The 14,683-nt window shown below is 37.8% G+C and overlaps 1 protein-coding gene across 2 annotated transcripts in view; it reads left to right on the top strand.

Moving 5' to 3' along the window:
• Window positions 1-7,500, top strand: part of TMEM41B (transmembrane protein 41B) — a 32,075-nt gene extending 24,575 nt beyond the window's left edge. For both annotated transcript variants that reach the window (XM_009680238.2, XM_068945041.1), the window contains 4 exons: window positions 92-185; window positions 1,047-1,151; window positions 3,601-3,739; window positions 4,610-7,500. In XM_009680238.2, the coding sequence (XP_009678533.1) occupies window positions 92-185; window positions 1,047-1,151; window positions 3,601-3,739; window positions 4,610-4,779 (508 nt within the window). In that variant the 3' untranslated portion in view covers window positions 4,780-7,500. The remainder of the gene's footprint in view (window positions 1-91; window positions 186-1,046; window positions 1,152-3,600; window positions 3,740-4,609) is intronic.
• The last annotated feature ends 7,183 nt before the right edge of the window (window positions 7,501-14,683 follow it).

The following is a 14,683-nucleotide window of genomic DNA, read 5'->3' as shown; positions in this document are numbered from 1 at the left end:
GTTTTCCCAATCATAATATATGGCAGCATTGTTTATAAAATTGAGTAGCTTTTTAAAAATTTTATTTTTCCCTTAACTAAGACATATGCAGCTTGCAAACATTTGCTATCCCTGGGTCTATATTTCTCAGTATCCTCTCAGGGTTTCTTTATCCCTTTCCACTGGCCTTATTTCTTGTTTGCCTGGTAAGTATGGAAAATGATTTGAGAGGGCATATATTTCTGTCCATTTGGAATACAACCAAGCATCCAAATAGCCTCTTTTCTGAAGTGATCAGAGACCAAGTGAAATAGCCGAATGTGCTTTAGTCGCTGAGGAATGAATGAATGACTTCCAGTTCAGCTCTGTTATGAGAATGGTGTTACCTACAAAATCCACCATAACATTGGTGGTGATTCAAATTGCTAAAAGTTTCTCCAGGTTTTCTTAATAATGGAGGCAGATGGGTGCTAATCAGCCAGAGTTGTCTTCACTGTAGATTTGTCTAGCATCTGCCAGAACCTGGTTGTAATTTCAGAACATTACATTTTTATTAATGTGCAAGATGCATCACTTTTCAAATCGCTTAAATAACCAAGAAACTTAAATTAAGTTAGGAAATGTATGTTATTGACAAATTCCAAAAAACGTCCTGTCGAAAAGATGCAGTCATAACGAGCCTTAGTACTAAACAGCTAGATGACTGAATCAGTATGGGGGACCAAGGTGATGAATTTTCAGATTTGAATCTCTTCTGAATGCCATTCTGCCCCTTATTTGCAAAGTTTTCACTGTTTAGGAACTTGAAATACAATTACAGAAACACTTAATTGATAAGTAATAAACATGGTCTATTTTGAACATCAAGATTGATCTAAACACCGTGGGAATAAAGAAACTGTTTTATATCAACAGCATTCTTAGGAAATGGTACATACTGCTGATGCAGAAATCTTCAGCCTAAATGGAGGGTTGCATAGAAGCAGGCTGTATCTGGCTAGTGTAACTACAGGGATATAATACTGGTATTAATAAGAGCTTCTGTTCATTTGTTCATTCTTTTGCAGTGCTCAGGACTTGGAGCTTCGTTCTGCTATATGCTTTCATACCTAGTGGGACGGCCTGTTGTATACAGATATCTAACAGAAAAGGCGGTGAAATGGTCAGACCAGGTAGAGTTTCTATAGATACTCAAATTCATAATAGAAAATGTCTAGGGGACTAAGATGGAAAACTAGGAGATATCATGCTCATAAATATAATTACAAAGTGAAGATTTGTCTTCTTTCTGACACTGTATAGTTACTTTCTCTGAATGTTCTTAAACAGTGGGGAATATTTCTGAGTTTATAATAGTATTCTGTAGTGTGAATGAGATAATAAATTTGATATAAAGTGAATTGGTCAAGCTGGGCTAGGGATGGAAAACAAATATTAACTGCTTTATCTGAAGTTGCTTACAGGTAAGTAACATGTTAAATGATTTCCTGTTGGGAAGCTCTTTTCATCTAGAAGTTTGCAACTGATGCATGCATATATTTATTATTTATTTTTATTTATATATTTATTTATCCCACCAGGTTGAGATGACAAGAGTAAACATCTCCAGTTGCAATGTAAATGTAAATAAACAGGTCTATGAGCACCAGAACTAATGAAAGTTGTTTTCTTTCCCTATAGAAAAAAATCATAGTTGATATCTGATTGCAAGCTCTTAATTTGAAGATGGCATTTTAGTTGGGGTATTTATTAACTTGATGTGGATTATCTGATGTTTCATAGCAGTAGCATAGCAATTCATACAAAAAGGATATCCCCCTGCCCGCCCTGCCTTGGGTTACTGAGGGGGTCTCTCTTCTCTTTCTTACTGTCTGCTTACATGAAATTTACAGGGACTTAATTATCTTTAACTTTTTGCAGTTGGCCTTTTTTTTTTTTTCTTCCCTGGTTGTAGACTGGTAGTTCTGCACCAGCTGCTTGATCCCCTAGTTTTTATTTCCTTGTTAGGGCTAAGGACAATATCTGATAACGTTACTGTCAGCAAGCGTTGGCAAAGATTTTCCTATACAAATTCATAGTGTGCTTAGTATTTGACGTGTGTTTCCTAGTTTGACACTCTTAAACAGGTTCAAACAAATTCTTTGGCAAGTGTGAACCACAAGTTAATGTTTTGCACTCTGGTCAAGATTTTTAAATCAGATGAATATTTTAAATGTGTTCCTCATTGGCTGAGTAGGATGTGTCTGATTAATGGAATAGATTAAGTTGTTATAGTCAGTTTAGCTATAGTGTTCAGCCTTTTTATATTGTTAATTCAACACTGTTAAGTAGGTGAGGATCTAATTACAGACTACTGGTTTAGTAGCTTCCACAATGGAGTGTAAGAGTTGTCCTGCCTTTATTAAGTAATAAAATAGTATCTTGGATCTTGACCCAAATAAATATTAATATCACAGTATAATCCTGAAGTTAATCTCCAAGTGGCAGGTGCTTCCTACTTCCACTAGTAGAACTGGATATGTGATAAATACATATGTACATAACATGTACAGCTCAGATTGCACTGTGTTTCTGGGTAAAGTAGACTATATCACACTTAAACTAATCTTATATGCAAGACCAAGCAAAGTTGAAATTTCAGAACTTAATTAGGATAGAAAGTATGATTAAAACTAACTAAACTCTAGCAGTGCTACTGGCTTAGTTCTAGTGGCAGTTAGTGCTAAAGTTGGGAAAAACAGAGGGCTGGGACTGGGGTGAGTTGCTGGACTAGATTTCAGCTGGAATTGCAATCAGACCTGGTATGGTTTGGACTGCCTGGGGCTGCGTGACCAGGTTTAGGCTTAGCCTTGGAGAAGGGCAACCAGGGTCGGTCAGACATGATGGCATGCTTTGCTACCACTAAAACTTGGTTTGGGGTTACAGTTCTTGTTTGAAAGGGCTGATGTGCTAAAGCCAGGCTGTGGTGAGAAGAGGCTTTGATGTACTACTGGTGTAAGGAGCTGGGCTGGAATTAAGAATATAATTAAGAATGCAAATACAGTTTGGGCTATTATGTTTGCTCCTGGGTAATATAAATGCTAGGTGTTACGAAACGTGCAGGTAGTTAGGTAGACTGTGCTGGCGGTAGCTACCTGACTACCTTCAGAGCTGTGAGTTTCTGAGCTAGGAATACAGCTGTGTTTCAAGTGCGATTATAGTTTAGGACAGAAGAGGTTGAGGAACAACTTCATTGCTAGTTCCTGCAAAAGCTTTTGTAGTAGGGCAAGCTGGCAGTGTTGATTGGGTAACAGTTAGGTGGAGGACAGGCAGAGGTTGATGAGTTAGGGTTGGACCTGATGTTGTGCAGAATTACCTAAGTTAGCTGAATCACACACATTGTCAGCATAGTCTACTGCAGACTGGTATTTCCAGACTAACTTTAGTCATATTTAGCAGATGATTCTCTGATTACTCTTTGCTTGAGTCAGTCACTGCTTAACTGATTTTTTTTTTTAATGTTTACAACTTGTAAATTTCTACAAAAGATGCACAAAAAGATGTACTGCATCTAGTAGTGAAATCATTATGTATTTTCAAGGTAGGGATTTTACTTTTTTCTTTTTTTCTTCTTTTTGGCAGGTTGAAAGACACAGAGAACACCTCATTAACTACATAATATTTCTGAGAATAACGCCTTTTCTTCCTAATTGGTTCATCAATATAACATCTCCTGTAATAAATGTACCATTGAAAGTATTTTTCATTGGCACTTTTCTAGGTAAGAATTCTGATCAATGAACTCAACTGTTGTGGCAGCCAGAAGGGATATTATTGCTTTTCTCTTCATGCGTTGTTCAGAAGAGATCACCATCTACTGGATAACTGAAAGATTACACAAATGCATTATTTCATTCTTCTTGGTATGCAGAATTTAGAGAGTCAAAAGGTTTCAGTCTTCAGGAATGTTCTGATGTACTGGATTGGGGGTAATGAGATGAAGTTAATTTGCTTGTTTGGGGAAACATACCTTCTGTGAACACATTAGTAACTTCCTTTGTTCCAGTCCATGATTAATACAAAACTTCATGAAAGTATAGTAATCAGATGAGAAATTCCTACTTTGAGTTCAGCTTGATTGTGTGAGGATGTATGTGCCTTTCTTCTGAAGGACTGTTTCTCCTCTTCCCTCTCCATCTTGTTTATCATATCTTCCTGGGAGTGAATTTGTAATTTAATTACTGCAGTGTTAAATATTTTAGTGTTGTATTTGGCATTTTTAAAAATACTTTTTAACCTGGTTAGGAAACCATCTATATTTTTCTTTATGAACCAAAATAAGATTAGTTTCTAGAGAGAGAGTGTGAAATCTACAGTCTAGATAGCAGGGATTTTTTTTTTTTCCTGGTGTTGTGTGTTTGAGCTTACATTAAAAAAGCATTAGCAACAGCAGAAAAACAAGAACCCCAAATCATAAGAACTGTTTTCAAATTTTCTATTTATAGTCCTCTTAAAGTAGAAGGTAGCAGAAATAAATTTTGATGTTAAAGTTAGATGACTAATTTATGATTTTTTTTCCACGTTTGTCTTCCCGAACAAGCTGTTTTGTTTTCTTCCCTCACTATCCTACCCTTCTAATTTTCCCTTCCAGGTGTGGCACCACCATCTTTTGTAGCAATTAAGGCAGGAACAACACTATACCAACTTACAACAGCAGGGGAAGCTGTTTCCTGGAACTCTGTGTTTGTTCTCATGATTTTAGCCATCCTCTCCATCCTACCAGCTGTCTTCCAGAAGAAACTGAAACAGAAGTTTGAATAAGGATCAGACTGGATCAGAATTTCCCATACTTCATCTCAGGATCAGCACTTCTGTTATTTGTATGTTTGCTTTTCTATTGGATCTTCAGCAATTAAAGGGGAGGCTTGTAACGGATAAGAATGTCTTTAAATGAACACATGGCCTAAAATTGAAGAAACAGTGTTCAAAAATGTACTACATGTAGTTTTGTAACTGAACCATCAGTGTTTTACTTTGTGGGGGGAGGCGGAGGGTGAGGGAAGTAAACACACATTGTGCTCTAATAGTTTGCAGAGCAAAAATGGTAATGTAGATGTAAACTGCAGATACTGCTTTATGAAACTTGCAAAAAAAACCTCAACTATTCAGTCTGGTTCTGTAACACTCTACGTGTCTCTGTAGACATGCATGTGACCGGGTTTGAGTACACTTCTCATCAACAATATTTCTCTTTGTTTTGCCTTTTGGAGTTCCAGAAAAATAGCACAATATATTAACAAAGCTCACTGAGAAACAAAGATTTTTTTTCTCTGGGCAATACTTTAACTTCAGTGATACACTCACCATCCTGATTGTTTACTTATTTCTATTTATTAGTGCTGTGTGGATTTAAATACTTGAACCTACATCTACTTTACTAACTGGATTAACAAAGAGAAAGAAGTGTCAAATCATTCCCCCTCATCCTCCATAAATTTTTATTCTAGGAGAGGATATAGGAAGGGAGGGAGCAGGTTAGAATTTGATCCTGGCTGGCTGATGAAGTTTTAAGTTCTAATCTTAATTTTTTTAATGTTGATTTATTTTTCCAATGTTTCACTTGCATAGATAGTTTTTTCTGCCAATTTAAGAGAGTTAAATTACTATAAAAAATCTTCAGTTCTCAACTAATTTAAACATATATAACTTAAAGAAGTTTATTATTACCATTTCTCAAACAATATGTGAAGTGTATAAAAATCTTCCATTGCAGCTCAGTTGGTTAGAAGAAATATCTTGTACAAAGATTGGTACAGTTCTTATTTAAAGAACTAATTCCACATACTGTTCAATGAATCATGTAACAAAAACCTAGTATGTTGGTGTATGTAAAATAAAAAGATGATTCCCTTTTCTGATAAGTCAGTAACTGGTCATGGGCAACTGGCTACGATTCACTTTTAAGTAAAAAAGTATATATATTATATATATATTCACTAAATAAGGTATATGATACCTCTCCCTTTATATGGTTATAACTGTTGCAGTCTGTTGTATTGTCAGTGGCATCCCATAAAGTAAGGTCCTGATCCGCAAAGAACTTGGGTGCACATTTAAGTTTATCCTACTGAAACCAATGCTGCTTATACCTTTTAGGTTTATGTGCCCCTGAAGTATCTTGCAGAAATGGGAGTTGACACATTAGCATATGCTCCAATTCAAGCGTTTACTTGCCTATATCCTTATGTTAACTCATCATATGATGGATCATTTTAGATGTAAAGAGAACAGTTCCATAAATGTGATAATGTGAAAGGTACTGGTACCTTAAAGAATTTTGTAACATAATGTTGATTTCTTTTTTATCACAGTATTACATGTAAATATATAGTAAATATTACTGATATGCTATTTTTGTCTTTTATTTAAATCTGGACTGCACATTGAATGGTATTTTTATGTTGGTAGATAAAAGAACTCATAATTTACCTCTGTTTACAAATTCATTGTAAGAACATTTAGCTTCAGGAATTGGTTTCTTATTTAGAATTGACTTTAAACCTGTACTTTATTGGCATTTAAAACTGAAGTGATGACTTCTTATTGCTGTAATTCTAATCTCAGAGCTCATCTACCTAGGGAATTTACTCCATAGCAAACTAGGGTATGAATTTAGCTGTTGAGAGCTAAGCATCCACTGGATTATTGAGTGCGAGGTAGCTGTAGATTTATTTACAGCCTACTTCCCTGCATAGTTAATGTTTCATGCAGATGAACTCTCAGAATAAATTGCACTCTTACAATTGTAGTTCAGTGGCTTTCCTCAACAATTCTCATTTGATTTTCATTCAATTAAAAGACGCCGTTGTAAAATTCCTTCTACGCTGTGTAAAACTGATGTTTTGGTGCAACCTTGGCATTAAAGAAGGAACTGAATTACACTTTAGTTTCACATGAATCATACTATCGCTTCAGATTTTCCCTTAATTATATTTCACTGTGTGGATGGGATCAGGCTAAGTTGCAAAAAAAGTTCTGTTTCAGCCATAGTTAGACTAGCTTCCCAACATGATGGCTTTTAATGTCATGAGTAAGGTTCTTTTCTTTTGCAAAAGAAATACTACTTTTTTTTTTTTAATCATCTCTTCTGTTTTTTATCTTTGACTGCCAGCTGTCTTAGGCAGTTTCTTATTACATGAGGTTTACCTATGAGGGTTCTGAAGAATAAGGAAGGCCTTGTGCAAAAGGCAAAAAGATGTAGGGTAGAGCTCTGCTGTGGAATATTGTACTAGCCCGTCCTTTCCTTTATGGGAATCTGGCAAGTGATCCAAGAGATAGCCGTAACGTTTTGACATGAAACAGTGTCTACCTTGAAGCAAGTGGGGAAATCAGGAACATGTAGCTTTTTTTAATTGCAAGGAACTTTTAAGGTGTTAGGTGACCTGTTGATCTCTTAGAATTGTTTGTAAGTAATAGCTGCACAGCATCATTACTAAATGTCTCGTACCATTTGATAATAAAGCTATTATATAAAAACTGAAATCTTGTTTTTTTGAGTGAACTATCCTGAACTTTCTCCTAAGCTAAATTTTTTGATTAATCTGTTTACAAGGGATGAGTTCTTCTAACTTCATTAAACTAATGATCTGATGATTACATTTGTAGATGAGATTCATTCTATTTGTGTTTCTCCTATTTTAAAAACACCTAGGTAAGCATGGCTTCCTTCTCTGTCTGTTAGTAGTTCTTTAGCATGTACAACAGTAACCCTTGAAAGCTTTTATACTTTGCACAGGAAGCCAATTGCATCTAATTTGTTTTATCTCCTCAAATTATAACTGTTTGCATAGTTTACTTTGTTTTTTCCATGAATTCCCAATGGAAGACTTGCATGCTAAAGTTAATATTACAGCTTCCTTCAGATTGCCTTAATGTTACATTAGTGATGGAATTCAGTTTATGGAATCCAATTTTTTGCATTCGCTAGAAAGCTATCAATATTGTGTGTTGAAAGTTTACCAAAAAGTTTAAAAAAAAAAAAAAAAAAGAAGATTTGCCTTTAAAATATCTCTGACTGTAAACTATGCTATTATGCAAAGTCAAAGATGTAGGTTTTGTGGGCATATATTTTAGAGATTTTATGTACTTTTCATGAAAATATTTATCATGTATAGTTTCTATGATAGCCGTTAATCTAGTTTTATTACAGTGAGTAACTGAAATGCAATGTGGATGAAATACACTCTCTGCTATACTTTGTATTAGAATTGAAGTATGCTGCCTGCATCATACCATACAACTATTTACTCTGGATCTAACTGAAGAACCAACAGAATGAACTCAACAAGGTAGCTGATTAAGGACAGAAACATCCAGCTGCTACTGCAAGAGCATTTGTTACAAAAAGCAGCCACTTCATTCCCTCATCTCTTTCCTGATCCTACAAAACATGTTGTAAAGAGCCTGGGAACCAAAATTTTTAAGTCTACTGCATACTGAAAAATAGGAACTTGGCAGAGGACAGTCTTACAACAGAGCAGTCTTCCTATTATCTTGGCCTTGCCGTGATCTACGCCGTAAATTCTGTTTGTCTCTTTCTCAGCATCTTACTGTTGTCTTCCATCACTATTAACATTCCTTCAGTTACATACTAGATTGATACATGTCTAATTAGATTGAGTTGTATTTATCTGTGACATTGGGTACTTGTATTTCAGGCCTGGAGAATAATTTGTATTCTTACCAGATTGCTGGGTTGCCCCTCTCCCCCTGCTTTTTTGTACGCTATTTCCTAAATATGGTAGAAGCAATAAAACATGTATTTACCTGTGAACTTTGCATTAATTGTAACATGTTAATACATACTCAGATTACACTTTTGGAGTCTGTAGAGCAAAGGAAATGATCCCTTCTGCCCTGGAAGTTACTGCTCTGAATTATATATAACAGAAACAACCCTGCAGTATTTTCCTTTGATGATTTGGTGATATTTTATTAAAAAGTTATTGCAACTTTCAACTCAATTGGAATTTTGGAGTTGCAAATATGTTATTGGTGATTTGGGGTAGGGTACATGAGTGTGGTTACTTTACAGCTGGGTACCATTGAGTAACAGTTGATGCTGGAATTGCAATACAAAGATAAATCTATTCTCTCCTGTCCTAAACTGAAAAAAAAAAAGGACTATTCAAACAAAGCTGCAATAAGTACAAGTTGTTCTTTTTGCTGTTCACCTTGGCAGAATTGATAATGGCATCCATATCATCTGAGCTAATATTTGGTTTGCTGGTTTTGTGTATGAAAAAATGGAAAACCTTTTCAGCTGCCCTCTTCCTTTGCTGTTAGCTGAGCTGGGGAAGTCATGAAACTGGACATGTCTCATTTACGCCAAACAGCTTTTTAGCACCAGAGACTGTCAAAAAACTTTTTGCAAGATGCTTAGTTTAAAGAAAACCTTTACTTCTAAAGCTTTTAATTCATACCACTTCAAAGAGCATTATGAATAAGCAGTTCAGCAGGCATACTAAATCCATGGTATCTGAGGTACTAATGTGTGTTCAAACAGGTGTGCGTTTCTGGCACTAAAGGCAAGCACCACAGCACACGGGTGGGCTGTGCTGTGCTGATGGGAGGCAGTCTGGCGCCCCGAGGTGTGCCAGGGCAACTGCCCTTGGGCTGCCAGGAGCCTGTGGCATGGCACCCCCTTGCCATGGCAGTACCGGAGCGGTTCAGAGTAGGCAGCTGTTTCCATGGATGTGCCAGCTCTCTGTGGGGCCACCTTGAAGAAGTTTGCAGATCCAGGCAGTGCAGCAGCAGGGATGCTTTTGTGTATTTCTTCTGCGCTGTTGCCTAGCAAGCCCTTCTCAGCAGCTGCACGTGAAAGCGTTCAACCAGTTGCGAAGAAACTGCATCTGTCCTGGTCTTCTTCCAGGGTGATTTGTTGCAAGTGTTAAATGAGAGCAACAAGCATGGATGAACCACCCACATTTTTTACTGTCTTCCAGGTGAGGATGCTGAGCAGCATATTGAGCAAACCTGGGTGACTGTGTTGATATTTTCAGTTCTGTGCCAGCTCTCTGTCCACAACAGTTGTGCAGAGCGATGTGGGAGAGTTGTGTTTCCGGCTTGGTTCCATTGCAAGTGAACTGAGAATTTAAGAAAATGCAACATAACTTTATAGAGAAAGATGGTTAGAGTCATTGTCTGGAAACTGGAAACCCCCTCAGCGCTGTTGTGGCCTGTCAGTGTGACGGTGGCAGTCAGCAGCTATAACTGCTGTTTGACAGGTCTGCAGGGCATAAACAGTGCTCTTCCCAGCTTACCAGCACATAGGAGCTGTAAGAAATCATGCATGGCTTTGTTGTTCCCAATTGCTTCAAAACAATTTATAGTATATATTCCGTGGCCAACAGATGTTGATCTTATACCTGCAGGAAAGGTTTTTTCTTTTCCATGCTGCAAGCTGTAATGGACTGCCGCAGCCATTTCACAGCTCTCATTGCTTGATTCCTCACATACCCAGAAATTAACTGTGGATGAAGGCTCACAAAGGGGCAACTTTGTGGTGGCATTGCAAAGGTCAGTGGGGGGATTGTCCTCTCCCACCTCCTACTATTTGGTGATCCCATTTTTCCTTGCTTTCTTAGCTCATGAGGATGTACGCTAGGCATATTAGCAGGCTCAGAAGTCAAGCAACAATCTCCTCCAGCTCTAGCTCCCAATGTGTATAGCCTATGGACTCCGGTTTTTGAGTGAAGTTCCCCAGTGTCTCAAGCACAGGGAGGATTGCTTGTGAAATTGGAGGACCCAGGCTCCAATTCACTGCAGTATTAGGTTCTGAGAAAACACATCTATTCGTGTTATTTTGGAAAGTACAAGTATATGGCAGACGGGAAGGGATGTTGCAGGCCTAAGAACGGATGGAGCTATGCGATAGCAATACGCGGAGCATGGAGATCGCAGACTGAGCTAAGTGACAACTAACTGGGACCAAGCCACAGTCAAACAGAATGACTGTTCATTTAAAATTAGAAAGGGACATAAAATAGGTACAATAAGATATAGCCAATGACCAGCACAAAAGATCACAAGAAATGAGAAGAAAAAAGCTCCTTTGCCTAAAAAGGAGAGAACCCTTTCTGAACAAGTTTGACAGTTCCCAAGTTGTTGAAATAAATCTTTATTCTCCCCTCTGAGCTTCCTCCCGAAAGGGCTGAAGTGCTTATAAATCACATAAATCAAAGCTAAACTTCTCATTTGCAAGCAATGAAAGGGCCAGCATGAAGGGACCTGTAATCACCTGGATATGCAGACTAAGGACAATCTAACCAGCCTGGGTCTAACTGTAATAGAAGCCTTCATGAGGAATGTTGGCACTGGGATGAAATTCATACCTCGAGTTCTTTGCACTAGAAATATATTAAAAAACAAAACAAAGCAGGAAATTACATCTCTTTCTGTTTCTCAAGCCTTTTCCTTTCTTCTTGTGGTTAATTTCCTTCTTGTGGTTAATTACAGTGGATTACTCTGAGAACTGTGGAAGTTAAAGCACTGAGAAGCATACCTTCTTCTAGTCAAATTCCTCCATTCAAAATTGGGTTAGGCATAGCGAACAAATCCTGTCACCGGAGCAGAGCGTGTGAGCCCCTGTCCCTTCCTTAGCCCTTGCCGCAGTGCTAGAACGCTGTTCTCCCAAAGGTGAAGTCAGATTATCCCTCAAAAACATAACAACCTGTTTTTCATAATATGGAACAATCAGTCTCTTTTGCAAGACTAGAGAACATGGGGATTTTTCTTTCCAGAGGGCTAAAAGAATACCGGTCAGATTACAGAAAACTTTCCTTCTCTCATAAGTATCATGAGGTCTGTGCATCACGTATTTTAGGGTTAAGAGGGCAGCGAAAGAAGTTCTCACAGGAGAGCAGGTTCTGGAGTGAGCTTCTTAAATTGTTCTTAAAGAGAAGACAGTTCTCTTTATAAAATATAAAATTATAAAATAATCAGACTCTGATTATTTTTATGGCCAATAGATGTCTTGCAATGATGCACATTTCCCTCTAACTCTCAGCTGATGGCACTACAGCTCCAGGTCACCCAAACTGAAGGAATATCTGGCCTTTTAATAATGGCAATTAATATGAATTGGAGTATAGTCTACTTACTAATATACCACAACTCCTTTTCCCATCCTTAGATGGGAGCTCATCTACCTGGGGAATTTACTCCATAGTAAACTAGGGTATGAATTTAGCTGTTGAGAGCTAAGCATCCACTGGATTATTGAGTGCGAGGTAGCTGTAGATTTATTTACAGCCTACTTCCCTGCATAGTTAGTTTCATGCAGATGAACTCTCAGAATAAATTGCACTCTTACAATTGTAGTTCAGTGGCTTTCCTCAACAATTCTCATTTGATTTTCATTCAATAAAAGATGCTGTTGTAAAATTCCTTCTCCTTTGCTGTTAAGTTCAGCAGATATGACTTACACAGGTATAAATGTGCTTCCAGAAGGCACCATGTTAAGTCAGTTCCCTAAATATAACTATACTGTAGACTGCAAGACTCATGTCTAAAACATTTAGAAAGTGTGAGGTGATATATTTGCCTTTACTTAATGTGATGCCATATGTATGCATAGGTTTTTTATTTGATTTTCTGATGAGTTTGAGCAGATACTATAACTCTAGACCTTGCTATTATAAATGCACTTTACATTTTGTCATGTGAGGTCCTGCTAGTGCAAAAGAAATAGTATGCATTCATCTAGTTTAACCTTATTTCAGGTATGCCCTATCATGTAGCTTAAAACGCAAGTTTGAATGTGGTATACAATAAAGTGATTGCTTCCATACTTAATAATGCCTCCAAAGCACAGACTCTAGCACTGCTAGCGAAAAAGGTGCTTACTGGGCAGGCTGACATAAATCCCACTACCATGGCTTTGCTACCATCTGGAGGCAGTAGAACTATGATCTAATCCTCCAGGAACATATGGGCAAGATATAATCCTCTAAAAAGATGCAGTACTGAAGATCAGAGGAAGTGTTAAGAGAGGAATTGACACTTGAAAATACCTGGCACTCTTGCTTGAATAAACTTCTGAGATTCCTCAAAGCTGGATTGTCTGCAAAGCACATTGATACTAACGCACACTAATATCTATGTGCGTTCAGGGCAGGAGCAGTATATCCCCAGGAAGACTGATCAATAAATACAAAGATGAAATATAGCCAAAAGGAAAAAAAATATATTGTTTCATTAAAGAAATTTTGTATTAATTAAATTATAAAATACAAAAGTGTCTTTAAAACTTGTAACAATTTTAGCAAGGGAAAATTGAGGAATTAAGTAATCTTGGAAACTGTGGACTAGTGCAATAACAAAAACATTCATGAATATTGCAGGGGAAGCTAGATGTGGTCTCTGATGGGGTATACCAAGAAAATATAGATGTAATGTGATTATGCATTATATCCACTCAACAGATTGGATTTTTATTTAGTTTGCATCTGAATGTTTTGACAGTACATTAGATACTCTATTTTTCAAATATATTTTATTTTTTCCAGACATTTGGTGCTTGATTACAAAGGTATTGTTTCCTTTCATGGGTCTTAGGAGTCAAATAATCTATTGTAAGGTGAAATACACAGTGATATCTTCAGTGGAGGTCAGCTTAGAAGGAAGTGATTTGCTCAGTTACTAGTGGATAGATGTGCAAATCACATATCATGCACAGTGTTTGGCAGTGTTCACAGAAAGCTAATGTTGGGCTAGTCACGGGACTGCCCTAAACCACTGTTGTTGTTTTTTTTCTTGTCATTTCAGGGTTTATGATTTCATGTGCACAAATCCAAGTAGATAAAATTTGGCTGGTTCTAGTCTTGTTCACTAAATCCAACACATTATATTCTGGAGCCAGATAGCTACAAGTCTTCAAACCATCAGACCTAACCAACGTGTGACCTTGACTGTGCCAATATCATACTGTGCCTTGACAGCCTGATGATCTTCTGTGTGTGTTGGTCATGACATCAAAGATGAAAACCAGAGTGTTACCTCTGTTGTCTTCATGGTTGATTCTGTGGTCAAAGGAAACCTGATAATGATGTACAGTTCAAGCTTGTTTCTCTGTGGCATGCTCTTGCAGGGCTTCCTGGGCTGCCTCTGGAGTCACTGCGTTGAGTCTGGGGCCTCTTGCAAGTGGGAAATGTGTAGATCTTCTGACTGTGAATGTTTTCAAGAGCCGTCTTGGCCATCGGTGCCTTGGCCTCTGTCCCCACCTTCGGGGATGCAGCCTCCATCAGCTTGGGCACAAGTGGAAGCAAAAGGAGTGGAAATAAATTAAACCAGACTCGTGTCATAAATCTGCCCTCATCTCAGATATTGCCAAACTAGTATTTCACTGATAAGCAGCCTGGTGCCACTGCGTGTCCCCAGGAGTCCTTGAGCTAGATGCACCTGTTCAAAGGACATATGATCTGCTAAGGAGCGCCACTGCAAGATGTGGGCTCCTGGAGCCAGGGAGAAGAGGGACAATTCTTTGTGGGAGCTGAAAAAAAGTTCAGCATCTTGACACAACAGTTTTCCTCTGCTCTGTGGCCTGATGCAGGGGGATGTCTGTTAGATGATCTGGTGTGCAGACTGTATTCCAGAAGTCTGGAATGGATATCACTTATCATGAAACAATCACATCCAGTTTCAAGTGTCCAGTTGAAAAGATTGC

Source organism: Struthio camelus, chromosome 5, assembly GCF_040807025.1.
Source record: "Struthio camelus isolate bStrCam1 chromosome 5, bStrCam1.hap1, whole genome shotgun sequence".
NCBI classification, from domain to species: Eukaryota; Metazoa; Chordata; class Aves; order Struthioniformes; family Struthionidae; genus Struthio; species Struthio camelus.
Note: the sequence above shows the minus strand (reverse complement) of the source record. Positions and strands in the feature narration are given on the sequence as shown.